This window comes from Mastigoproctus giganteus, chromosome 13, assembly GCF_048544385.1.
Source record: "Mastigoproctus giganteus isolate SK-2022 chromosome 13, ASM4854438v1, whole genome shotgun sequence".
Taxonomy (NCBI): Eukaryota; Metazoa; Arthropoda; class Arachnida; order Uropygi; family Thelyphonidae; genus Mastigoproctus; species Mastigoproctus giganteus.
This window is the reverse complement of record NC_143587.1, coordinates 86,706,682-86,733,953: the sequence shown is the minus strand read 5'-3', so window position 1 is coordinate 86,733,953 and position 27,272 is coordinate 86,706,682. Positions and strand designations below refer to the sequence as shown.

Genomic DNA, 27,272 nt, shown 5'->3' with positions numbered 1-27,272 from the left:
AGGAATACAAGAGAAAATCCCTTAGTAAGAAACATTTTTAAGGACAATTACAGGTATGCTGATTATATATTATTAAAATATAACTATTTCACTAGAATTTATGATATTTTTTCCAAAGTTAAATGAGTTATAGAGAACATATTTTTTTACACTTGTTTTACAACTTGAATTATACATATATATCCCTTTATTTTAACATTAAACGTTGGTACATCTTTTGATGTAGACAGGATAGAGACCTTTTATGGTGATTTTTGGAATCAGCACGTTTATGATAAACCAGACTGACTATGATCCCCCCCACCAGGATAACCCTGCCTGAGCAGGGGACCTGTAGCCCCCTAACTAAGTAAACATGCATGTGGGGAAGCAGCTTAACTAAAAAATATTAGTAAGCTAATAGCAAGGGGATGCCATGTAGAATGAAAGAAAAAAGAATGAAAGAGTGAGGAAGATTGAGTGAATGGGCTGAATGACACTGAATGACAGTTTTGGTGACAGACAGTGACAATGTAAGGGAGCAAGGGAGAGTGAATGAGTGTTGTGGTAAATGGGAGTGATTGAAAGAATGAATGTTATTGACTGCATGAATAAACAGTCAAAAATAATTTATTTAGCTTAAGATACTAACACAATCTGATCTATATACTAACAACACTAACATGATACTGTACTCCTCCCTGGCCTGCAGTAATGCAGCTGGGGCTATGCTGCAACTAAAAAATATTAGCAAGTTGGAGTGCCTGAGGAGTGCAGAAAGACAGTTGTTTGTTTGTTATTTGGTTTTTAGGAGCATTAGCAACTAAGGCCATATTGCTTCGGGATATGCGGTGGTCATTCCCTGACCTTTCCGCATCCTCCGTGTTTGGTGGTGACGGGCTCGAACCCCAGTCTAATCAAGAAGCGTGTGCTATGCACTGCTGCTCCTTCCCACCTGGCTACAGAGGCGCCAGCAGAAAGAAAGAAAGAACTGAACGAATGAGTGTGTCTCTGAGTATGAAAGAACACAAAACACATACTATTAGATATAAGTAATTATTACCCAACTACTCTTAGAGATAACTGTTATAATCCTAGTTATTAGATATTAGTATACTAATGTACACTACACACCACTGCATTCCCCCCCCCACTGGTGTGAGAAAGAGAATGGATGTATGGAAAAAAAATATATAGATATAATTAAACAAAAATGTTAAGAAAAAAAGCATAAAATAGAAAGGAAGCAGAGTGTAAATGAAGAGTTGAGCAAATTAAATTGTGTCTCTCCGACCCCTCCCCCCATTGGATCATGGGCAGATGGCCCATTATGCCCCCTCACCCATCCTAGCAGACCCCTGACCATGGCAACTTAGCTGGCGGTGTGTGAGATGCTGACACTGGCCAGCATGGCTTGCCTATCCCTGGCCCGGAAAGAGGTGCTCCAACATAGGGATTCATTTCCCTATGTTGGAAATCCCTATGGTGGTATGAATTGAAATCCTTGAATTGAAATCCTTCAATTCATACCACCTCTCACTCCCCTCTCCCCCAACCCGGGTGGCTCTCCCTCTCGCCTGGTGAATAACCTCACTGCTACCTGTCAACTCCCACCCCCAGGGCAGGATGGGCATCTGGTCCTGGGGGTCTTCTGCTCTCCCTTTCAACTCCCTCTTTCACTCTACCACTTGAACCCCCCCCCCACTACTATCTTCTACTGTAATTTTTTTTTAGTGGATTCTTCCTATCTGTAGCCTTGGCTACCAAAGGGTTCACCCCGCCAGTGCTTCATACTCCCTATTGCCTGGCCCACCTCTTCGTGGTGTTGGATGGTGAACTAGAAGTTTCTGTGTGAAAACATAGGCCCCTAGGCTAAGAGGCCAGATGAACAACACAACTCCACACTAATACTACTAGATACTCACTAACCTACATAAATCTGGCCTTTACGCAGTTTTGTATTCGTCACATTACCTGACGCGGAGTCGAGGGAACCCCCAGTCTGATTTAATAAGATAAACAAATAGCATTTACCACAGATCATATTAAAATTGAAATGCAACATGTTGTGACTCCACTGTGATTAATATAATAAACAAATAATGATAATTCATTATTTATACATTTAGTAAATTTATAACACATAAACAAGCTGTTTAAAAAGTAACAACTTCATATGCACAGTTCTGAAACCATGAACTCTGTTCATATGGCATGCTGTACAAAAATATATATGCTGCCCATTCCTACATGGGCAGCATGCCAGATATAAAAATAAAAAGGACAAGTTTGTGTCCAGGAATTTATGTGCTCATAAAAATTTCCATTTTTAATTAGTAAATAAAGTGCTTTTGGCTGTTTAATGACAGCTGAATAAATGCTTTCTTAACATATTAGCACTAACCGATTATGTTTTCATTAACTTTTAAAATTTGAAAAGTTAATTAAAAGATATATGGCAATTATAAAATTCAAAGATAATGTAAAGTAACATAAGATAGATGCCACAGTTATCTGTATATAAAATCCATGGAAATTTATTTAAACTTAGAATTTAAATTTTATTGGTTAAACAACAAAGTTATATGTACAGGAAACTATTGAAATGTTATAATAAGCAAACATAATTACAAGAAATATTAATGGATAAGATTAGTATAGGATAATACTGAAGGATAAATTATTTTAAGATAATATTATTAATCAGTTATATACAACCATTTACTCATAATGGCATAATGATTACAAGATAATCAATAAGTATAAGATTATTATAAGATTTTAGGTCTTTATTAGTCCAGCAATAAAAATATATGTATACATGTCACTGTTTACTGACCCACATATCTACAATATCCAGGGCTGCCAACAGCATGGATGGGAAATTGTATTCCCAGATAATCCAAGCACTAACTTTTATGTTCCTCATTTATATGCTGTTCAGTTTCCTCCAACTAATTTTTTCTACACTCTGGGCTATTAGTTTATATGAGGGTAGGAGTGTCTATTTCTATCCTAATTCCTTACCTAATTGCATCTACTGTTAGCTAAACTGCCATAACATTGCCTGTGACCAAACACACAATGTATACACAAAATGGGTATATATGTGAGCACATACTCTTCACATTTAATCAAATTTGTCTGGTCTTCTTTAGACATATCAAAATTGGATATTTCCACTAGAACAGCTGCTGCTACTATTGGAAAACTGCTAGTTTTGGGGGAGGATATAAAACTAATAAATTAATGAGAGACATATGATAATTTGCTTTTTGCATTGTTTTTACATGTCTGAAAATCAGGATGGAGATTATAAGGCATACTGGAAATTTATGGGACTAGTACTAGCTCTGTCAGAGTTACTTAGAGCATAAACAGATGCACATCATGCATTTGCTTATTCATAGCAGGGCATAGTAAATAAATTTAAGGAATTGATTAAATTATAAAATACTGACATTATAGGAATATTAGAAATGTGTCACTCTGATGTGGGATACATATAAATTACCTAACATAGAAGTCTATGTTAGGTATAATCTAGTCTGTAATACAGTTCACAAAAGTGGTTAGGCAAGTGAAGGCAGATTATGAGAAATATTTGGCAAAGGATGTAACAAAGACTTCTTATTAAACTTTAGAAGGAAGGGGGGTGATTAAGATTGGTCCAATTGATATTGATAGTTCATGGTGATGCAGAATTAGTAGAGGCATATGATGCAAGAAAGCAAACTTATACAGCATCAGCCAAAAAAAAAAAAAAAAAAAAAAAAAAAACACCTTGCCATTTCACTCATCCACTCACACAAAAGTTTGTCTAGTTCTACCTTGAATTTATTTAAGCTGTCAACTTCCACAATGACAGATGGAAGTTTATTCCAGCAATCAAGCTACTGCAATAGATATAGGGGATAAAAAAAAAAGTTCTTGTTTATACTCCAGCATGACTACCAGGTCAGAAGAGTTTACAATAAATCACGAATACAATCATTAATCGTATTCAGCAATCATTGGCTTGAACCGGATCCACTTTAAGAATGTGTACTGTACTCTCTGACTACTTGGCTACTTCAGGAAGATGGATTGAGAAATCGCAGTTGAATTTTAATATTGACAAATGCAAGATACTCCATATGGGTAGCAGTAATCCCAGATTAAAGTACCAAATGTGTAGTACTAAACATGGGGTAGTGAAAAATGAAAAATACCAGAGATATTTTTCATTACCCCATGTTTAGTCAGATATAAAGTTCTCTGAGCTGTGCAGATAGGCTACCAGGGCACACAATGGGGTTTTATCAATGATATACAAGAACCTTGCTAGCAGAGATAAGGTGATTACCCCATTATACAAGACAATAATCATGCTGCACCTTGAGTACTGCATGCAGGTCTGGGGCTTCACTTTAGGAAGATTGTAGATCTTTTGGAATGGGTGCAGAGAAGGGTAACAGATTGGTGAAGGGAACAAAGGAGTGCTAATACTAATGAAGGTTTCAGTTCTGCAAACTGCAGCATCTGGAGACTAGGTACCTGCGGGGAGATCTTATTCAGGTGTTTTTGAGGACTTGAATGGATTGAGTAAGGTAAATGTTGATGGTATTCTTTCTCTTGCATAGACTACACATGAGGGGGCATAAATTCAAATTGGGGAAATATGGTTGCGGAATAGGTATGTGGATGTTTGCTTTCAGCCAACAACAGGTGGTTGGAACAAACTGCCATCTGTTGCTTGCTGTGGAAGTACAGTAGGTAGTTTGAATAAATTCAAAGAAGAACTTGGCAAATTATTGGGAGAATGGATAAGTGATGTGAGAATTTTTTTTTTTGGCTGATGCTTTATAAGCTTGCTTTTTTGAATAAGCTTGGTTCTTAGATGAACTGGGAACTAACCATAAGTTTGAATTCTGTGCCAGGGAAAATAATGGACTCAATAGGGATTGAGGTATAGGGAAATCATGCATGTATCTTTGAAGGGAAGATCATTATGCCTTACCAAAATGATCAGCAATTATGATGTCACAAAGGAGCTGGATGCAAAGAATAATTCTGAACTATATATAATTTGATTTCAGTAATGCTTTTGATATTGTTCATATGAACTGGAACAATGTGGCATTATGTACAAGATTCTAATGATAGGGATAAAGGGATGGTTAGGAGGTAAGGCACAGTGAGTAGTTATTAAAGAGAAGAGTACCACAGCATTGAGCCCTTATTTTTTAAAATATTTATTAATGAGAACAATATAGATATGTCAAGTTTCATGTCTAAGTTTAATGACATAAATGGCCAGGTTGTTGACATCATTTCAGGGTATGCTACTTCAAGAAATACTCTGTGACAGTACAGTGGTTATTCCACTTGTATGGAGAGGTCTGGAGGAATTTCTGATGTCCTCTGCAATCATCTAGTTAGCCGATATCTTGGGCATAGCAGGTAAGTTCCCCCACCCCCTGTGAGTTATTCTAGGTTTTTCAGCCCACACAATATGCAAATTGATCTGAGAACACAACAAACAATGATGCAACATGGTCAAATTTGCTGATGTACCTAAAACCCAAGAATAGTAAAGTACTTCCTCCTTGAACAAAAGAACAGAATCTTCTGTTGATTTACTCTCGAAGACTGGAAAAAATGTCTATGACCAAGTCAGAACTGTTCTTCTGATTCTGTCCAATTTGTAATCTACTTCCAAAATGGACTTGAAAGATTTAAAATTGTTAAAAATTTTTAAAAATTTACAAATCAGATTCTTCAACATTGGAGTAATGACCTCAGTAAATGGATATGAGGTATACTGCACTGAAAAGCTATATTTGGATTTTCAAACTTTGGCATAACACTTTTGATCACAAACTTGATTTGGTATGAATCAGTATCAATCACTAGTGGCTGCTTGTTGCATTTTTTCAATTTGGTAACTGAAAAGTGCTTGCATGGCTTTTCTCACCACTTCTAACCTCTTTAAATAGACTCATCAAAAGTTTCCACTATTCTATCAGTTTAGTTAAACATTTACCCAAAGATGGCCAACATGTGCACAGATTCTGTGGCATGCTTTAATTGTAACAGATTAAATATATCTTTCTTTTCAGCACTTTTTCATAGATAGTACTTTTAGAGGAAGGCAAATTAATGAGATTAGAAGGACAATTTGTTATTACCAAGTGCTCAATCTTCTCTTTAAAGCCTTTGCTACCCTATTTTTTTAAGCTTACCATCAAAAGGGCCAATATCAATGCTAAGTGCTAGACAGTTTTTTAAAGGAATTTCATGTGCTTTCAGCTTGTTCAGAAGGTGCCCAATGTTGTACACTGCAGAGACACTTTCAAATACTGGCATCAAGAGTAAGTTGCTTTTGATGTGACTTTTTTTTTTTTTAAATTAGGAAAGGTCACCATAATGGAATATAGCTTGAATCACTGTTTACTGCTATCTGTAGTAATTGAAAACCCTGTGCAATTTCACTAACAAAGTCTATTGTTTCTCTTCTGCCAAATCCATATATATATATATATATATATATATAGATATATTTGATAATAGAGAGCTATTAAGTGCTTGATAATTCCTATATTCTATTATATTATGAAAACAACAGGGATTACCTTTATTTTTGATATAGGATACTTCTTTTCCAACCAACTCTCCTAGTCCAACATGCTAACAATTCTTTGTGAAGGCGATATAAATTTTACAAAAAATGTGAAACATCTTCCCCACTGTCAGAACAGTAGTGTTCAGACCCCTCGGTCTCAATATTGAGCACTCAACCCAACTTCTGTCTTCAAACACCATACCTCTGCCAGCAAGGAAAACATTACGTAGATTGACATTAAAATTAAAATTTAAAGGTCTAAAAAAGTTTAATAAATATGGAGCAAGCAATTATTCTCTTCGTTCCTGTAGATTGACATTAAAATTAAAATTTAGGGGTCTAAAAAGCTTAATGAATATGGGGCAATTATTCCCTTCATTCCGTTGGACTAGGAGAGTTGGTTGGAAAAGAAGCATCCTATATCAAAAATAAAGGTAATCCCTGTTGTTTTCATATATATATAATTTTTTTTTTTGCCATTTCACTATCAGGAAACATTTCTGAACAATGTGCCTGCATGATTAACACAATTCAGAAGACACAATTCATTATGTTTATGATAAATGACTTGAATAAACATTTAGAAAGCATGACAGTATTGCTGCCTCTCTGAAATGCTGCACTTATTTTTTTATTTCTTTCTGTGCAGTACACATTATCCTTATGCTTGTTTCCATTATGTTTCTCGTCACATAAAATTGAAAAATCACACCTATCCAGAGTACACAAAGCAAATGTCATACCATTTTCATATTTTACGATACGTGGAAAATCTTGTGATATGTCTTCTGAAATTTTACATTGTATTTCTTTGGCATTTTATTGAAAGATGCTAATTATCTTTGCAACACACACACACACACACACACACACACACACACACACACACACACACACACACACACACACACACACACACACACACACACACACACACACACACACACATTTAAGGAGGAACTGGACAGGCATTTGGAGGGAATGGTGTGATTTTTTTTTAGCTGATGCTGCATAAGCTCATACACTTGCTTTCTTGCATCACATGCCACTACAGAGCGTGTACAGAGAAGGGCAACAAGATTGGTGAGGGGAATGAAGGGATCCTCTTACCAAGAGAAGCTTAAGTTCTGCAAATTGCAGTGTGGCTGGAGACTAGGCACCTGCGTGGTGATCTGATTGAGGTGTATAAGGCCTTGAATGGGTTGAGCACGCTGAATTCTGATGGGATCCTTCCACTTGTTCAGATTACGAACCTAAGGGGCATAAATTCAAATTAAGAAAAGACAGATGTAGAATAGATGTGCGGAAATTTGCCTTTAGCCAGCGGGTGATTAATTGCTGGAACAAACTTCCATCTGTCGTTGTGGAAGTTGATAGGTTGAATAAATTTAAGGAGGAACTGGACAGGCATTTGGAGGAAATGGTGTGATTTTTTTTTTTTTTTGGCTGATGCTGCATAAGCTCATACACTTGCTTTCTTGCATCACATGCTGCTACCACACACACACACACACACACACACACACACACACACACACACACACACACACACACACACACACACACACACACACACACACACACACACACACACACACACACACACACACACTTGAAGAAGCCCAAATTCAAGTTCGGTCACATCAATGAATAGAAGAATTTCTAAAGGCCTCTTCAATCAGAAAATAATAAGACATTCTGATTTATTGGCCCACTCTATTTCTCTGTGCAGTTGCTCACTGTACTCATCAGTCATTAGGCCCATAACACATTCCTCCTCTCATTTTTGCTTTGCCAGTGCTTACACCACACCAAACTGACTCAACATTGCACGGGTCGGGTCTCCCATATCAACTGTATGGGCACTGCCTTAGATTTTATTTGTTCCTTAATCATTCCTATTCTGTCTCTCCTTTCTATACACATTGTACTTCCCAAATTCAAATTCTGCATTCCTGATATCTGTGTGACACAACGTCTCTGATATCCCAACAATATCCACCTTTGATATTTTGACCAGCACTTCAAATTCATTGAATTTATTTACTATACTCTTACATGCAAGTATACTAATGATAACAACCAACTGAGAAAAGGACAATGAAATGCTTGCACATAACAGCAAATAATGCAAAGTGTTTACCAGTGTTTAAAACAAACTGGTTGTTTTATTAACAACTAATTTGTTAATAAAAATAAACAGAAATTCACAGAATTATTTAGAAAATTCCAAATTTAATGGTAAAGCCACAATTTTTTTGAGAAAACCTGTTATGATAGTAATATGGAGAAGGGTTTAAAAAAAACCAAAAAAAGACAGAATGATCACAAATCTGAACAGCTGGTAGGTATGCTGGGTGTTGTGGAAATTGCAGAATTTGGAAATCAGACATCTGCATGGTGACCTAATTCAAGTGTTTTATGTTTTAAAAGGGTTAAGTAAAGTAATTGCTGATGGCATCTTTACTCTTTCTCAGATGACACACAAAATAATCATCTAGGAAACTCTTAATCGATTTGGATAATGGTAGATGTGAGTTACTAATGGAGGTGGAAAAAAAAACTAGTTACCCCTTTTCTTTCTCAAGATCAACAATTTTTATCAGCCTGCATCATTTGCTTATAACCCACAGAAACTCATTCCTTAAAAATTAAGTTGCTTGTCAAATTTATTGTAGGAATATGAATTCTTAGATACATGACCTGTTGTTTCCTGGAAAATGTTTTGAGAATCGATAAAATTACAATGATTTTTTCTGCATTGTGATCTATCCTTACTTAACAATTTCGAAATTCAGGTGTCAATTTTGTTAAGGCCACAGCTTATTTTTCTATGCTTAAGGTAAATGTGCAAATTCAAAAAGTGCAATGTATATAATGATTTTTAACTAGAGTTTTTTATCGTTGTAAATTCCTATATGCTGTTTCTGGACACCTGTTTTCTTTATAAACATTATATATTGATGTAACTAATCATATTTGAATACAGCAGCATCCACTGTATTCCTTTAATGATGCAGAGTGGAAATTTGCATAAAAAAGTGGAAGTGGACAGAATGAAAACATTAAAATCAATTAATATAAAATAGTTTTATTTCACTGCCCACTGTTTCTTCGAGGAAGTCATCAATTGAAAAAAAAAAAACCTGTTATAATGATCCTGAAAATCCATACACAATGAAAAACAAATAAAGAAAATATTAAAATCATGAATTAGAAAATGGTTAATTCTCTACTATAAAACAGTAATTTCTTTCACCAAGTAATGACATAGATAACCACACAAAGAGCAGTAGCTAGACATGCAACAGGTCAGAGTTTAAGAACAAATTGGGATGCTGTGTAATCACTTCCACTCCATATGCATAACCCATGATAGGCAGCAAAAAAGTGATAACAAAAACCAAAGGGCTAGTAACAAAAAATGGTTTTTTCTATGTATATGCCTGATTGGGAATTCATAAAAGTGATAACATTATCTGTGATCACAATAAGCAGCGTGCACCATAAATTAAACACCAAAAATGATGGCATTGCAAAATGTAGAAAAAGTGTGCAGCAATTTGCCTTTAGGTAGAAGGCAACTGTTGGATAAACTTACAACTAATGTTGTGCAAGTGGATAATTTTAATAAATTATAAAAGAATTCGATAAATTGTTAGAAGGAACGAACAAATGATGGGAAAATATTTTTATTTTATTTTTTGTGGGGGGGAGTGATGCTGTATAAATTTTGCTTCCTTACACAATTTTATCAATGCTAATATTAATATAAAGAAAAACATGGGTTAAAAACAATTTGTATTTAAAAACAAAGATTCGTTTAAGTAATTTTGCATCATGTTCCCTTAAAAGTACTCTCTTTAGAATTTAAATAGTGAGCACAGTAATTTTTAGTTGGAAGAATTTTTGAACTTTTTTTTTTTTTTTTTTTTTGTAATAACCATTTGTAATACCATTTTTTTTTCTTCTTTTGCAGAAGTTTACCAATGATTTATCAAACATGCATGTAGACACCGGGAAGTCATAATCTCACTGTATATGACAATTGTGAGACCACACTTGGAATACTGTTCAAGTATGGAAACTGCACCTAAAAAAAAAAAAAAAAAAAAACCATCAAGCTCCTTGGAAGGCTCCAAAGATGAGTAATTACACCCAGTGAGATTAGCAAAGGATAACCATACAAGGAGACATTAATACGTGGGTTATGGAGCTGGTAACTAGTAAGGTGACCCAACTGAGGTGTACCTGAGAGGAGAATGTAATATGAACAAGGGTGAAATTTTTAGCTGTTATAATTCCAGATTTAGAGGCCATAAATTTGAATTATGGGGTAAGAGGTTTAGATTAGATTGGGAAGTTTTCTTTTAGTTAGCAAGTTGTTAATGACTGAAATAACTTCCCTCCATGGGTTGTTGAGGATAACAACTTGGGGAGATTTAAAGGTCAGCTGGAAAGATACCTAAAAAAGGGGAAGCCAATAGATAGTTTACTTACTTTATTTTTATTTTATAATATTTATTATGCACCCTCACGATGGTGGAACTGTTAATAACCCCAGTCTTATGCAAGTCCTGAAATACGGCAACTAGCATACTGAAGGTGACCACCCAGGAGCAAACCAACATAAGCAAGGGTCGAGGTGTAGGCCATACCACATGGAGGAATTCTGCCTGTCTGTGTTACCTGGGAATACTAGGTGGGAGATGACTCATCGACTGGTGCAATACCACCACTTTGCATATGGGAGGCTTGAAGTGGTAGAACCACATTGCTCTGGTGACTAAACACCACTTCAATCCTCAATTAAACATGGGTCCCCCCAACCATCTTTTCTACCATTCATGTCTTTTGAGGTTATGATGGACATCACAGTGAGATCAAATCTTCCTTACATTTCTAGGGTACAGCTCTAAAACAGTGTTCACAGGCAGGCCGCTAGATAAGCCACCAGACAGAACCTATTGGCAACTCTCTAGGAGGCTTCTGGATCAGCTAATGTGTAATTTTGCCGCCACTACTCTACCAGATAGTGATTGGAGGGAGTCTGAGTGGTGTGTATGCAGGGGTAATGTCGAGGCCACGTTATGTCAAGGAGCTGGGTATATTCTTACCACATGTACACCATATCCAAAAATTTCATAAATTCATAGAGCATGTCCTTGCCACCTTTTCGTACTACTGAATATATTCCATGAATTGTCAAAATAATAAAACAAACTTATCTGCAAAAAGCTTTAAACCACTCAAACACTTCCTCGTTCATTCCACAAATATACATAGTATCAGTTGTAATCAATGATGTCCATTTGCACTTACAGTCTGTCAAACCCCCATGTACTTTTCTGAAAGAATCCCAGTTATTGGTTGATTCAACCACTGCTCATCTCAGTTGTCCGAATTATTTGCTGTACGATTCCTTTCACTTCAAAGATGGTACTTTTGTAAGTGTCCAATCTGATATTCCATGTAATAGACTTAGTAATTTGGAATCTCCTCTTTTCGATCTTCTCTGGCTTAAAATCTCTCTACCACACCCTGTAAAATTCATCTGTTGCCTCTATTGTTTTCTCAACTCCTCTAATCACTTGGAACTCTTTCACTTCCTCTATCTGAAACTTGACTTTCTCCAGTCCAACTTTCCTAACAGTGAGGTAATTTTCTTTGATAATTTTAATGTTCACAACTCCAGCTGGCTTCTGTTCAAACTTGTTCTGTTTTCTAGTTAATTCTGCATTATTGATTCTACCATTTCCAGTGCACTCCATTTAATGCTTCCTGTGGTCTTCCATCAAAAGAATGCAAGTAGAAATGTGAAGTTTTGATGCTAAGACAGCTTTAGGTCCTGATGACATTTTTTCACTTGTTCTCAAAACATGTGATCCTCAGCTTACTCCTGTTCTGTGATGCCTTTTTACACTTTCTTATTCCACTTGTGTTTTTTTTTTTTTCTGTTTGGAAATTTGCTCATATCCAGCCAGTCCCCAAAAGGAGTAACAAATTCCTCCCATCCAATTATCGTACCATTGCACTTACTTCTACTCCTTCTAAAGTAATGGAGAAATCCATTCACTGCCAATTCTTCAAATATCTAGAATCCTTCCCATCTGATTGCCAGTATGGATTCCATAAGTGTCGATCCACTGGTGATATACTGGCTTATGTTACCCACATATGGATAAATTCAATGAAAAAGTCTGCTGAGACTCTAACATTGCTCTTGACATTTCAAAGGTTTTTGATTGTGTTTGGCATAAAGATCTTTTAAATAAGCTTCCATCATACAGTTTGCCAACTGTTTTTTTTTTTTTTTTTTTCTTTTGGCAATTGGGTATCCAGTTTTCTCTCTGACCACTCACTATGAGTGATTGTAGATGGCTCTGTTTTCCAACTTCTCCACTAATGCTGGTGTTCCTCAAGGTTCAGTTCTTTCTCTCACTCCTTTCCTCTTGTATATTAATTACCTTCTTCCATTGACCAGAAATCCTATCCATAGTTTTGATGTTGGTAGCACATTACACTTCACCTTCCAGTTTGAGAAATTTTGCCCTGCACAAACAGATTCAACTTCTTGAATATCCACTACCAACTCCTTAAATGTTGATCTCCAGGTGATTATCACTTGGGCAAAGATAACCTCATTAATTGCACTCCTTCTAAAACTCAGTCCAGTCTAACAGCTTGCGAAAAAGAATCCTGCTCCTATGCTTATCTTTCAAAAACCCAGATTTCTAGACAAGATCACATATCTCTATTAGGGATTACCCTGATTTCTAATTTCTCTTGGCATGAGCACATCAGGAATATTGCTCCCCCAAAATGTAAAAAACTGGGTTTTTCTCTTTCACTCTTGGCGTTACTTTCCTTCTAAATAGTTACTCACTGTACAAATCTTAAATTCACCCTACCGCTGAATATTTTCCTACATCTGGGCCTATTCCCACATAACCTCTCTCAGGCTTCTTAGACTCCATTCAAAAGAGAGCAGTCATGTTAATTAATTAACCATCTGTTACAAAAACGTCTCACCATTCTCTACCTCACAGAAATTTTGTTTCTGCTGCCTGCCTTTTCTATAGATTCTTCCATGGGCACTGTCCTTCCAAATTGCCTTCTTTAATTCTCAACTCTCTTTCCAAACCAGACCAAACTTGAGCTGTAAATCAGTCATCATCCTTTGCTTTCCAACTTCAAACTCACAGAACTAACTTTTCTTCTTTCTCATTTATTTCTTCAACTTCCTTGTACTTTCTGGAACAAAAATTTGCATCACATATTTTTCCTGAAAACTACAATGTATAGAAATTCAAGTCTAATGTGAACAAGTATTTTCTTTCATCTTCTTGACCTTCAACCCACAAACTGTACAAAGTGCTAGAGGTTACAATTCTTTTTGTTTGGGGTTTTCATTGAAAAAAAAAAAAAAAAAAAAAAAGAAAAGAAAAGAATAGATAGATTGTATTCAATCTATCTATAAATTAAATTCGACAAATTTTGGAAAACCATGGCAAAACAAATAAAGACAAGCAACATCAATGAAAAATTTTATTATTAATGATCAGTATAAATATATTGTAATTCAATAATGTTATTAATTATTTTTCTTTATATTTATGCTGAAATAATAAAAGTTATAAGTCATTAAAGATGATGCTAACCTATGAATCTTACTGTTTTAACTTTGGATTCAATATTGATTTGATCCTTCTTTTTTATCTGAAATGTAAAAGTTAAAAAAAAAAAAAGTTATTAGAGGTAAAGGATGTTAACTTTAAAAATACAATGCAAAGAAAGTAAATTTTATGAAGCATTGTGATTGCTATTCAGTTTCAGTTAAGAAAATTAATTAGAATTACTGCAACCTTTTAATTCCAAGTGAACCAAAGATCTCTCTCTCTCCATACATGATGCTATCGATAAGTGCTGCCTTAGTATTATACACTAAACCACATGCTGCAGAAACCCAGCACCTTCCTTTCAAAGAGTATTACTAGTGTTTATTCCTTAATAAAATGGCACCACTCTAATAGCTGTTTTGATAGCACTGCCATCTCAAGGAATATTGGCACTCAAGACACACAGGAACCAGATTAGAGCAAATACAATGGTAATATAAATCTGCAAATATATGATGGGATAACACAATTAGAAAATAGATTAAAAAGGATCATTCCAAGAAATAACTTCAATATGCTAAATAACAGCATAACTTATATACCATGGGCTTTGATATTTTTAATGTAGCTCATTAGCCCATCACATCTACCATATTTTTACTTTCTCATTTTGAAGAACTAATTTTCTACTTTTAAAATTAAAATGTTCAAAATGTGAAATGGTAAAATGTATGCAAATTGGTATTTTAAATTATAAAATAATGCTCACTGTTTACTTTCGGGTAGCATATTGTGGAATGTTAGAATAAGTTACCATCAAAGGTGGTTCAAGGAAGAAATGGACCTGCATGTTTTTATGATGGAAATAATGTTATTTATTTTTTTGAAGTTTGCTTCCTTATGTTATTATTCCATTTTAATACTATTACTAATACTGTGCCCAATGAATGTGTTAAATGTGTGGTTTGCAAAGCAATCTTAAAGATCAACTTTGGTCTGCCACCGATTTTGAGATGCATATACTCCTGCCCTAGGCAACAAACTGAAATCTAATCAAGTGAGTTTCTTTGTATTGCAGCACTGAGGTAGCCAGCAGAGGGATTGCATATAAAAGATTGATGTCATTATGAAGAAACTTTTCAAATCCAAACTTTTCTTTGCAAGCCTAATGAAGTATATTTTGAATTTTTCAAGATACGAATATTTTAATATTTTATTTTAAAGCTGCCACTTTTGATATTTCTCACATTACTGTCCCAGTGTACCATTTAGTCAGCTTTTGGAACATTAAAGGGCTTTGTCAGTTTGGGATACATATTTGAGAATACAGGAATCCCTTGATTAGCGTGAGACTCGAATTAGCAGTTTATTTTTAGCTATCAATTTTCGATTAGTGCAGTATTTTGGCTTGGCTTAAAGAAACTGAAGCTGGTGATGTTATGAAAGTCAGTACTAAGCTACGAATGTAAATACGCTGCTAAAGTATGCATAATATTAGAGAACATTATAGAAACACATCGCTTGTTTTCTTAGTGAGTGAGTGATGGTTCTGTTAACAAAAGAGAGTTGCTGTTTATTTCGTGTTGTATCACACCTTAGAAATAAACAAAAACGAACGCAAGATACAGTGTGGGAAGCTAGTTTGTTTTTCTACCATAAGAAAATAAAAAGAAACAGATTATTTCAAACATCTATTATTACAGCAAATGAAATATTTTCTAACATTATGCACTCTGAAGGACAACACCGGCTGCACGGCATTTTATTACATACATGCAGATCAGTTGCTTTCAGTTGTTCTTGCGTTGCGTGTTAACATGCAGATGCCCGTGTATCTCCCACCATTAATTACTGTGCATGCTAATTAATTACATTCATTTCTATTAAATTTTTTATATATTACGTATTTATTAAATATGGATAAAAGGAAAAGTGTATCTAATAGTGCATCTAGTAAAAAGAAAAAAAAAAGTGATAATGTTATATGCAAAAATTTGTCATAAAAAGATTTGAAGATGGTGATAGTAAAATACATATTTCTCGACATCTTGGAATGCCTGAATCAACGATTCGGATGATTTTAAGTAAAGCCAGTGCATATAAGGAAAAAGGTAAGCTTGCTTCATCATCAGCACACACACAAACCACAAGAAATAGAAGTGTTATGATGATTGAGATGGAATGTCTTTTAGCCATTTGGATAGAAGACGTCAATCAAAAAAGAATTCCAATCTGTGCAATGACCATAAAAACAAAAGCCTTGAGTATTTTTGCAATGTTAAAGGAAAATAAAACAATAGAAAACTTGGGTAGAGCGGTAACTTAGGAAAATGTTCAAGCAAGTTCTTCAAAAGAAAAAGTGACTGAAGTGGAAACGGAAGAAAATTTCACTGCCAGTAAAGGCTGGTTAGAACGTTTTAAGAAAAGAACAGGACTGCATAACATTGCATTGATTGGAGAAGCGGCAAGTGCAGATAAAGATGCAGCCCCGAAGTAAATTGTTGATAACGGCGGCTACGCAAATCAATAAATATTTAATGTTGATGAAACAGGCCTTTTTTGGAAACAAATCCAAAAAAAGAAAAGGCTCAACTAGGCTATAAAGTTTCCAAAGATAGAATAATAGTTTTATTGGGAGACAATGCAGAAGGTGATTTGAAATTAAAACCCATGGTTATCTATAGAAGGGGCTTAGAGGGGAACAGGTATGCTGTGTGTTATCAGACATTCAGCCTAAAACACTGATGAATCCAATATCTCTCTATTACAGAAGATTTAGGAGAAGTCCGGTTGGCCTGCCTCCCTAAAATCCACTCATGCACACCTTCTCGATGGTAAGCCCTGTTACGTCACTTAGGTGGCAATGAACATGTAGAGTGGTTCTCTTCAAGACACCTGGTCAGAGTGAAGAGGAAAAGACCAAACCCTCCAGCATATGACAGCACAACAAAACAAATGGCCCTCAGTCCCGAGCAGCTTTCATTCTCCCTCTTACGGCAGCAAGAGGATCAGAGTGGAAGCAGAGGGTGCTAAGAATCTCTGAGTACGACCAGGCTACCATGCACAGAAACTGAATTTGGCCTGTTATAACGTAAGATCACTCATTGGTGAAGACAGGATATTAGAGCTGGAAAAGGAGTTAGAAAATGTGAATTGGAATATCATCGGTTTGGCTGAAACAAGAAGAAGAAATGAATCAATTATAAGTTTATCAAGTGGAAATCTGCTGTGCACCAATGGAAACAGTGAATGGAGTGAAGGGGGAGTTGGGTATCTGGTCCATAAAGATTTAAAAAACAACATTTTTGAATTCAAAACTATATCACCAAGGGTGTCAAGACTAATACTCAAAGTTTCTAAGAAGTACAAGTTAAAGGTTATAATGATTTATGCACCAACATCGAGCCATGATGATGATGAAGAGGTTGAAGACATGTACACCAAAATTGAGTCTTCTAGATGAGCAGAAAACCCACTATACTATTATTATGGGAGACTTCAATGCTAAGGTTGGAAAAAGGCAAAACAGCGCAGAAAGGGGAGCTATAGGAAATTTTGGAATTGGTGAAAGAAATGAAAGAGGCGAAAGACTTGTGAAATTTGCAGAATCTCAAGGATTGTCAGTAATGAACACTTTTTTTTCAAGAAAAGGGTGAACAGAAACTGGGCATGGAAGAGTCCAAAAGGATTAACAACTAATGAAATCGACTTCATCCTCACTAACAGAAGATATATTGTGAATGATGTTACCGTCCTGAATAAGGTAAATGTTGGAAGTGATCACAGAATGGTAAGATGTACACTTGATATAAATGTAAGAAAGGAAAAAACTGACTCGAGTAAATAATACAAAGGACTTTGAGATAACAGAAGAGGAGAAAAAGCAGTATGTACTGAAACTTAAGAACAAGTTTGAGCTTCTGCAAACTGCTCAGGACAAAGATATCGACGAGGAATATTACAACTTTCTGAAAGTGATAAAGCCCAAGAAACCTATAGGGAAAAAGAATTCCAAAGAAGAAAAAATTAGTCAAGAAACACTTGTCATGATGAACCGAAGAAGACAAATGAAAAGTAAGAAAAACACTGACAAGAAAAAATTTAGTATACTAAGTTATGCAAAGCCATTAGAAAGAGACTCAGAGAGGACATAAGAAGATCTAACACAAGAAAAGTAGAATAAGCATTAAGGGAAAACAAAGGATTTAAATCAGCAGTCACGAGCAGTAATATAGAAAGACAAATGATACTGAAACTGAAGAATAGCAATGGTGTACTTATAAACAGCAGAGAAGGCATAATTCAAATAGCAGAAGACTACTATAGATAATTATACAAGGAGCGAGGGAATGATGCCAGCAGTGGGGAAGATGGATTGCAAATTAGCAACACATACGACATACCCGATATTCTTCCTGATGAGGTAGAACATACATTGAAGAAAATGAAGCATCAGAAAGCCCCGGAGGAAGATGAAGTTACTGTAGAGTTTGTTAAAATTGGGAGGAAGAGACATAACACAAAAACTGGCAAGGCGCTTCACAAAGTGCATTAGAAAAGGTGTGACGCCTAAGCAGTGGAATAATGCAATCATAGTTTTGCTGCATAAGAAAGAAGATAAATCAGAAATTGGAAATTATAGACCAATTAGCTTGTTATCCCACATCTACAAGTTGTTCACAAGGGTCATTACTAACAGATTAGAAAGAATACTTGATGAGAATTCAACCAAAAGAGCAAGCTGGCTTTAGGACAGGATTCTCAACTATGGATCACCTTCACGTAATATCACAGCTAATGGAGAAAGCAAATGAATATAAAACACCATTATGCTTGGCATTTGTGGATTATGAAAAGGCATTTGACGCCATACAGCATAAGGCAATGTTTCACGCACTGGAGGGCGCCTCCATAGCCAGGTGGGAAGGAGCAGCAGTGCGTACCACAGGCTTCTTGATTAGACTGGGGTTCGAGCCCATCACCACCAAATACGGAGGATGTGGAAAGGTCAGGGAATGACCACTGCATATCCCGGAGCATACGGCCTTAGTTGCTAATGCTCCTAAAGCCCAAAACAACAACAACAACAACAGGCACTGGAAAGACAAGGCATAGATACCCCACATACTATGATTTTGAAGAAAATATATGAGAGTGCTACCTCCTTTATTAGACTAGACAAAGACAGTAGGAAATTTAAAATTGAGAAAGGAGTTCCACAAGGAGACACAATATCTCCGAAGCTGTTTACTGCTGCTCTTGAGGAAGCTTTCAGAAGATTAGACTGGTCGCAGAAAGGAGTCAATGCGAAGGGAGAGTACCTAAACCATTTACGATTTGCAGATGACATTGTGGTCATAAGCCACGATCCCAAAGAATTAGAGGAAAATCTTAATCAGTTATGCACAATTAGTAAGGATTTTGGACTAAAGATGAATATGGCTAAAACAAAAGTAATGATGAACAAGTATGCCACAGAAAGGGAAATAATGATTGAAGGAGCAGTAATTGAAAAGGTGGAGTCATACTTATCTGGGACAAGTTATTAGCTGTAATAATGATAAATGTCTGGAAGTCAAGAGAAGAATAAATTTGGGATGGATAGCATTCAGGAAATATAGTCACATACTGAAGAGCAATATCCCAGTTTGTCTGAAATGTAAAATAATGAACCAATGTATACTCCCCACCATGACTTATGGAAGTGAAGCTGAGAACTACTCAGTGAAGAATGGAACAAATTATATTGGGAATCAGACTGTTAGAAAAGAAGAGAAACACATGGATTAGGCAGCAAACTCAAGTAAAGGACATTCTTATCAAAACTAAAGAACTAAAATGGTCTTGGGCAGGACACATAGCTCGAAGACATGATGACAGGTGGACTAAGAAAATAACAAAATGGTACTCAAGAGGAGCTAGAAGAAAACCTGGAAGACAAAGGCAGAGATGGATAGATGAAATTCATGAGTTTGTGGGTAGTAAATGGATGGCCAGTGCTCAAAACAGAAGGAACTGGAAAGTTGCTGGAGAGGCCTTCATCCTGCAGGGGACTGAAAATGGCTGATGATGATGATCTATACAAAGGGTACTAGGAAAGTTTTGCAATACAGCTTTGTTTATTTAATTTTTTCAAAGTAATTTCCTCTACATTCAATACACCTCTCCATCCTCCGAAACCAATCTTTAAACCAGTTCTGCCAAGTTTCACTAGGGAGTAAAGCACACTCGTTGTCCCAAGCCCGTAGAAGGTCCTCATCACTGGAAAACCGCCTCCCTTTTAGCTTCATTTTCACATGCGGGAACAGTGCAAAGTCGCAGGGAGCAAGGTCTGGACTGTAGGGAGGGTGCTCGAGAAGTTTCAGTCCTGTCGTGGTCAAATATTCGGTGCAGGCTTTGGCGTGGTGAGCTGCAGCATTATCGTGATGGAGGTACCAGGTGTCCATTCTTGACTTTGGCCGCAGGTTCTTCATAGATCCAATGACTTTAGGCAGGCATTGTTCAGTATACCACTTAGCTGTGACTTTCTTCTGTGTGTCCAAAACGACACGTTCCACAATTCCACTTGATTTGAAAAATACAGCTATCATTTTCTTCCTTACAGATCGGGATTTTCTGACAATTGCGGGTGTGTTGTCATCATCAAAGACCCAAACTTTGTTTTGAGCCTTGGTCGGCAGATCGTAATAGTATAGCCAAGTCTCGTCACCTGTCACGATGTTGTTCACATACCGAGATTGTCCCTTATCAAACTTTTTTAACATCTCCCTGCACCAAGTCACACGTCGTGTCATCTGCTCTTCAGTCAGTTGATGCGGCACCCAGAGAGAACAAAGTTTCTTCACGTGCAAATGATCTTGCAGAATCGAACGAATTGCTGGTGCATTTAGGCCCAAAGTATCCTCTATCTGTTGGTAGGTCACTCGCCTGTTTTCGTCAAGCATTTTCCTCACAGCAGTAACGTTTTCCTCCGTAACTGACGTTCGTGTCCCGGCCTCTCAGAATCCTCCAGAGTGAAATTTCCCCTTTGGAATTCTCTATACCACCTGAATATCGTTGTACGATGTGGACAATCATCATCTAGTGCAAGAGTCATTTCTTCTAAGCACTGGTCTGTGGTTAAACCACGCACGAAATTATACCGCAAAACTGTCCTTATCTCATTTCGTGACCACGATGCCATCGCAAGCACTTTACACTCTCACTACTAATGAATAACTGAGCCCATCGACTTGGCGCGGCAGCTACTATGCACGTATGAACATGTCTCAACATGCAGCAACAAGCAGCTTCCTGTTATTCATTGTTGCGTCATATTGCAAAACTTTCCTAGTACCCTTTGTAGAAATGAAACTCCCAGATCTTTCGGTAAAGGTTTTAATAAGCCAACCTGTTGTTTGGCACTCTAATAGAAAATCTTGGGTGATGAAAGCTTTATTTGAAGAGTGGTTCACTAGCTATTTTTGTCCGAAAGTTAAAGCCTACTGTTAAGAAAATATTCTTGTATTAAAAATTTTACTAATTTTAGACAATGCCCCGGGCCACCCACCAGCACTTTCTGATTTGAGTGAAAATGTGAAAGTTATCTTTTTACCTCCAAATACGACAAGACAAATATGCCTATGGATCAAGGCATAATCGCTACTTTTAAGACCTATTATTTACACAGAACATTTGCGTAAGCAATTGAAGCAACAACTGGAAATGGTGCAGTTTCTTTAGTTGAGTTTTGGAGAAATTACATCAGGAAATCAATAGACAATATTCATGAGTCATGGTGTGAAGTAACATCCAGCAATATGAGAGCAGGTTGGAAGCATATTTTGCCGCATTGCACAAATGATTTCTGTAGTTTCACTAATGTCAACACTGTTATTGATGAATAGCAAATATTGGAAGAGATCTAGGCTTTGATGAAATCGACAACAGTGATGCTCGCCAATTACTGGAATCAAATTCAGAACGATTAATATTGATATGACCTCCTTAATATTGATGAACAACGAGCATATGATGATGTGGAAATTTGCGAGGAAGAAAATGTTCAAGAAAAGAAGTTGACATTAAAAGAACTTGAAGGAATATTTCGTGCAGCTGAAAATTTGAAACTAATCATGGATGCAGACCCAAATATCGAGCGCAGTATGCAAATTCGCAGGAACATTGAAAAAGATATGTAACCATACAAGTGAATTTATGATGAAAGGAAGAAAGAAAAGTCTGCGCAAACCAGCCTTTTGAAATATTTTACAGAGAAATAAAGTGAGTTATATATTGTAATTTTTTAATTTCAATAAACTTTTGATTACTGTACTGCAAATATTTATAATTATCCTTTGCTTTTTTATACTGCTGTACATTAAATTGCCATAAATTTTTAAAAATATTGATTGGTATATTGTAGGTCTTGGAACGAATTAGGCTATTTTGTATTGATTATTAACTTCGATTAGCGCAATTTCGCGTAGCGCACACCATTTTTGCGGAACCAATTAATCGCGCTAATCGAGGGATTCCTGTACATTATGAAGTTGTCATATAAGGCCTCTGAATATCCTCCTCTTTTGCCCAGGCTACCATTGGCAGGTCTGTGTAAAGCAAGTATTACTGCACTTTTCTTGTTCAATTATTTTTCTTTATCATGTCTAAATGAACTTTGTAGGTTAATTACACTGGTCAACATCGCGCTAATCGAGGGATTCCTGTACATTATGAAGTTGTCATATAAGGCCTCTGAATATCCTCCTCTTTTGCCCAGGCTACCATTGGCAGGTCTGTGTAAAGCAAGTATTACTGCACTTTTCTTGTTCAATTATTTTTCTTTATCATGTCTAAATGAACTTTGTAGGTTAATTACACTGCTCAACATGTAAAATGTTATGAAAACGAAAATACCCAACCCTGACTAATTTTATGCTGCTGAAAATTAAAATCACATTGAAGTTCGTCAATTGGATCTTGTTTTCGAAATACAGTTGGGGTCTCATATTAGTGAGTTACTCTACATCATCAACTATAGCTCTCGGCAAAACACACGGCAACACCACATTTCCAGTACCACACACGCTTATCACGTGATCGGCAACTGTCGCCTCACTCTGCATCACGTGATAAGTTACTGCCCCCTCAAATGCATCTTCAACTCTGTTGCAGTAATCCTTGAATATGGCTAGGGACTGGGTGATTTGTTCTCAGTTAATGGTTATTCTCTGAGATTCCTACTTTTTTGTGAAGTATTCGTGTCATGTAAGATTAATATGCCCTGTAATTGTGTGACTAGTCCGGATGACTTCTTTTACGTATGTGAAGTCACATTAGCTTCAAGAAAGCATCCCTTCACTTCAGCCATAAAAAAGGCCTACTTCTACTTGGGGTGTAAAGTAGGCGATCAGGAAAAGAACTGAGCTCCACACGTATGCTGCACTACCTGTTCATCAAAAATAAACACGTGGATGAATTTAAGAGGACGTTTTATGCCTTTCACAGTGCCCATGATATGGAGGGAGCCAACAAATCACATCACAGACTGTTACTTCTGTATGGTGCCTCCTATTAGGAAAAGGATGACAATGAAGAAAAAGTGGACAGTGACGTACCCAAATATACCATCTGCAATTCATCTCGTGCCTCACGGTGAAGTACTACCTATTCCTAAACCTCCAGACCGTTTTTCTGTACACTCTGATCAAGATAAAGACACTGATGAACATCAACTTGATATACACGAAGAAGTACAGCAGCCATCCTATGTTGAGGGATCCATCATTTTGTCCAATCCTTTATCCTTCTGAACCACATAAGATCACAGAAAGTGGGCTTAATGACCTCAAGGCTACAACAATGGAATCTTCTGTTAGATCATTCTGTTAAAGTGGCAACATTTTGTACTCGAAATAAAGACCATGATAAATTCTATCACACAGAAGTGAACTCACTGTTTGTAGGGATGTTGATTGTCTAATGGCAGCAATGAACACGAGGCATGTTATCAAAAAATAGAGACTATTTATAGATGCTTCTAAGGTTAGCTTTAAGGCTGTGTTATTACACAGGAAATATGCTGCCCTCAATACCTGTTGAGTATGCCGTCCACAAAACAAACATACACAAACATGGAGAATATCCTCTTAGGTGTACACTATCAGAAGTATGAGTGGCAGATATGAGGTGATTTAAAGGTAATTGCCATTTTATTAGGACCACAAAAGGGGATACATTAAGTATTGCTGCTTTTGTGAGTGGGATAGTCGTCACAAGGATATACACTACGAGAAGAGTAGCTAGCCTCAACGAAATCATTAACATCTGGAACTCTCCATCAAACTAGGAATCATGAAAAATTTTTACGAAGGCTTTGGAAGTGAAAGGTCCCGCATTCACATACTTGAAAGAGAAATTCCCAAGGCTTTGTACAGAGAAGGTTAAGGCAGGTGTTTTCATTGGTCCACAAAAAAGGCAACTTTTCAAAGATGAACAGTTTGAATGTGTCCTTAGTGATAGCGAGAAATCAGCTTGGAAAAATCTTTCGAAATGTTTCTATTGGTTTTCTAGGAAATATTAAAGTCGGCAACTACAGGTAGCTTGTGAAAGGTCTCCTTACTTCTTACGAAAAACCGGAGTGCAACATGTCACTGAAGATGAATTTCTTGCACTCGCACCTGGATTTCTTCATGCTAAACTGTGGTGCTGGCAGCGACAAAACATGGTGAGTGCTTTCACCAAGATATTGCAGCAATGGAACAAACATACAAAAGCAAATGGGTGTCACCGTATTAGTCGATTATTGTTGAATGGCGAAAACAGATGCTCCCGAAGCGGAATACAAGCAAAAGGCGAAAATATCACGTGTCTGATACAGGTATGTTTGTAGCTACATTTTACTGCCATATAAATAAAAAATACCTTGTATAAATAGAAAAAAACTACTTATACAAGGTATTTTTTATTTATAAAAAGCCAATAAAAGAGCCAATCTACCATTCCTGTAACAAGATATGACCTAAAATTTGTTGTTCAGTGCTAGGTAAGGAAGCAAGCTTACACAGTATCAGTTAAAAAAAAAAAAAAAAAAAACACACCAGTCATCCATTTTCTCTAATAATGTTTTAATCCTCCCTTAAATTTATTCAAACACCAAACTAAAGTTGTTAAAACAATCAATTACACTCAACAATTCCTCTTCCACTTTCCTTTCAGTTAGCACAAAACTGTTTAGCTCACAGTTAGAATTAGGTATACTTTGCATAGCCCCTTCTTCGTGTATGAATGTAGATGCAAAATATTTGTTTAGTCAGCTGGCAATCTGAACAGGATTATTAATAATGTGCCATCCACATCCAGCCTACCAATGTGGTTCACTGCTTTCCTTCTAGTGTTAACATATGCAAGGAATTCTTTGCAAATTTTTCCAACAATTCTTAGACAAGGCCTTCTTGCAATCTGCTTTAATTTAACCCCTATCCCAGCAGTGAACTGATTGCAAACTAGTTTATACTTACTTTAGGCACATGTGTACCTTGATAATTTATAACCATCCCATGCATTTTTTTTCTCTGCCACTAGTCTGATCAGTTCATCAGATATCAACTTAAGTTTAATACAGAAACAGTATCTCTTTAGTTGTAAAAAAAAACAGGTTAATAGCTTCTATGATTACTTCCCTGAACAAAACACTTCCCATTTAAAATCTGCAGTTGATAACATCGCCACTTGGTACTGCTGAATTCACTTTTATGAAAGCGAAATCAAATCTCTGCCCTTGACAGCAATTATATCCTTAAGTAAATCAAACCTCAATGTATTATGATCACTGCCACCAATTGGTTTGTTTATCTGGATATTATTAATGCATAAAGATTCACTGATGATAAATAATCAAAAGAATACAATATTTTTTGCATTTTGCCTCTTTAACAAGCTGATGTAGAAAACAGCCATCCAATACATCCAGAAAATTTCAGAATGTACATTCAGAATGTGGAAGTTGATAGCTTAAATAAATCAGAATGTACATTCTGATTTACTGGCACACACTATATGTCTATACAGCTTTTCTCATACTCATCACTACTCTCATTTTTGTTTTATCGATGCTTATGCTACACCAAACTGGCTCAATGTTACACTGGTAGTCTATGTCAACTGGGTTAGTTAGTTAGTTAGTTGAGTTTTATTGGCGCATCAGCAACTTAGGCTATAATGCGCCAAAACTTTGTCAACAAAATTAGTAAAACATTCAGTGACCTAATGAATTAGGTCACTAAGTCAGAGTATAAAAACAATTGTAAACTGTAAAAGACAAATATCTGTAAACGAGTAACAATAGTAAACCTTAAAATAATAAGATTTTTTTTTTTTTTTTTTTTTTTTAAATACGAGTAAAAAGGTTTACTGTTTTTAGGAAACTAAAAATAGCAGACACATGGTCATTGTCGGATAAAATCTGACTGAGTGTATATGGCTCAGTCAGATGGTTAAAAGCGGTATAACGAGCATTTCTAAAATTGGTACAGTCACATAAAATATGTTTGATGGATAAAATGGTGTCGCACTGCTCGCACATAGGAGGGTCATCAGCCCTCATGTCAACTGGGTGCACACTGCCTTAGATTCTAGGTGCTTCTCAAGCAGGATCCAAAATCAGTACTGTTAATCAATCTATCGTTGCAGATTATAATTAATGTCCAAGAAAACCTACCCAAATATGATCAGTATTTTCCCCATTATTTCTGTAAATGGTACGACTTTCATATTTCCCAATGTAAGAGTGGCCTCCTTTAGTTTATTTTAATAAAATCACTTTCATTCCCTATAACACTGAAATTATTTTTCTTCACTATTTTTATATAAAAATAATCATATTTTTAGGTTTAATATAAGTAATGAATATAAATTTAGTTTATTAATTGTAATAGTTATAAACATAATATGGCATTTATCACTAACTGCATCAATAGTAATGTAAAAACATACAGGGTGATCCACTACCAGTGCGACTTGCAGGTGTAGGGGGCACAAAGACAAATTGGAATCACATAGCATTGCAGGGTCCGAAATGCCTTCTTCATGCG

The 27,272-nt window shown here is 36.2% G+C and overlaps 1 protein-coding gene across 5 annotated transcripts in view; it reads right to left on the bottom strand.

Moving 5' to 3' along the window:
* The window catches only part of Upf2 (UPF2 regulator of nonsense mediated mRNA decay), a 695,457-nt gene that overhangs the window by 289,588 nt on the left and 378,597 nt on the right, over positions 1-27,272 (bottom strand). For all 5 annotated transcript variants that reach the window (XR_016547840.1, XR_016547841.1, XM_090387842.1 and 2 more), the window contains exon 23: positions 14,245-14,302. Coding sequence is in view for 3 of the 5 variants with exons in the window: in XM_090387842.1 (XP_090243968.1) it covers positions 14,245-14,302 (58 nt within the window). In the remaining 2 variants the exon portion in view is untranslated. The remainder of the gene's footprint in view (positions 1-14,244; positions 14,303-27,272) is intronic.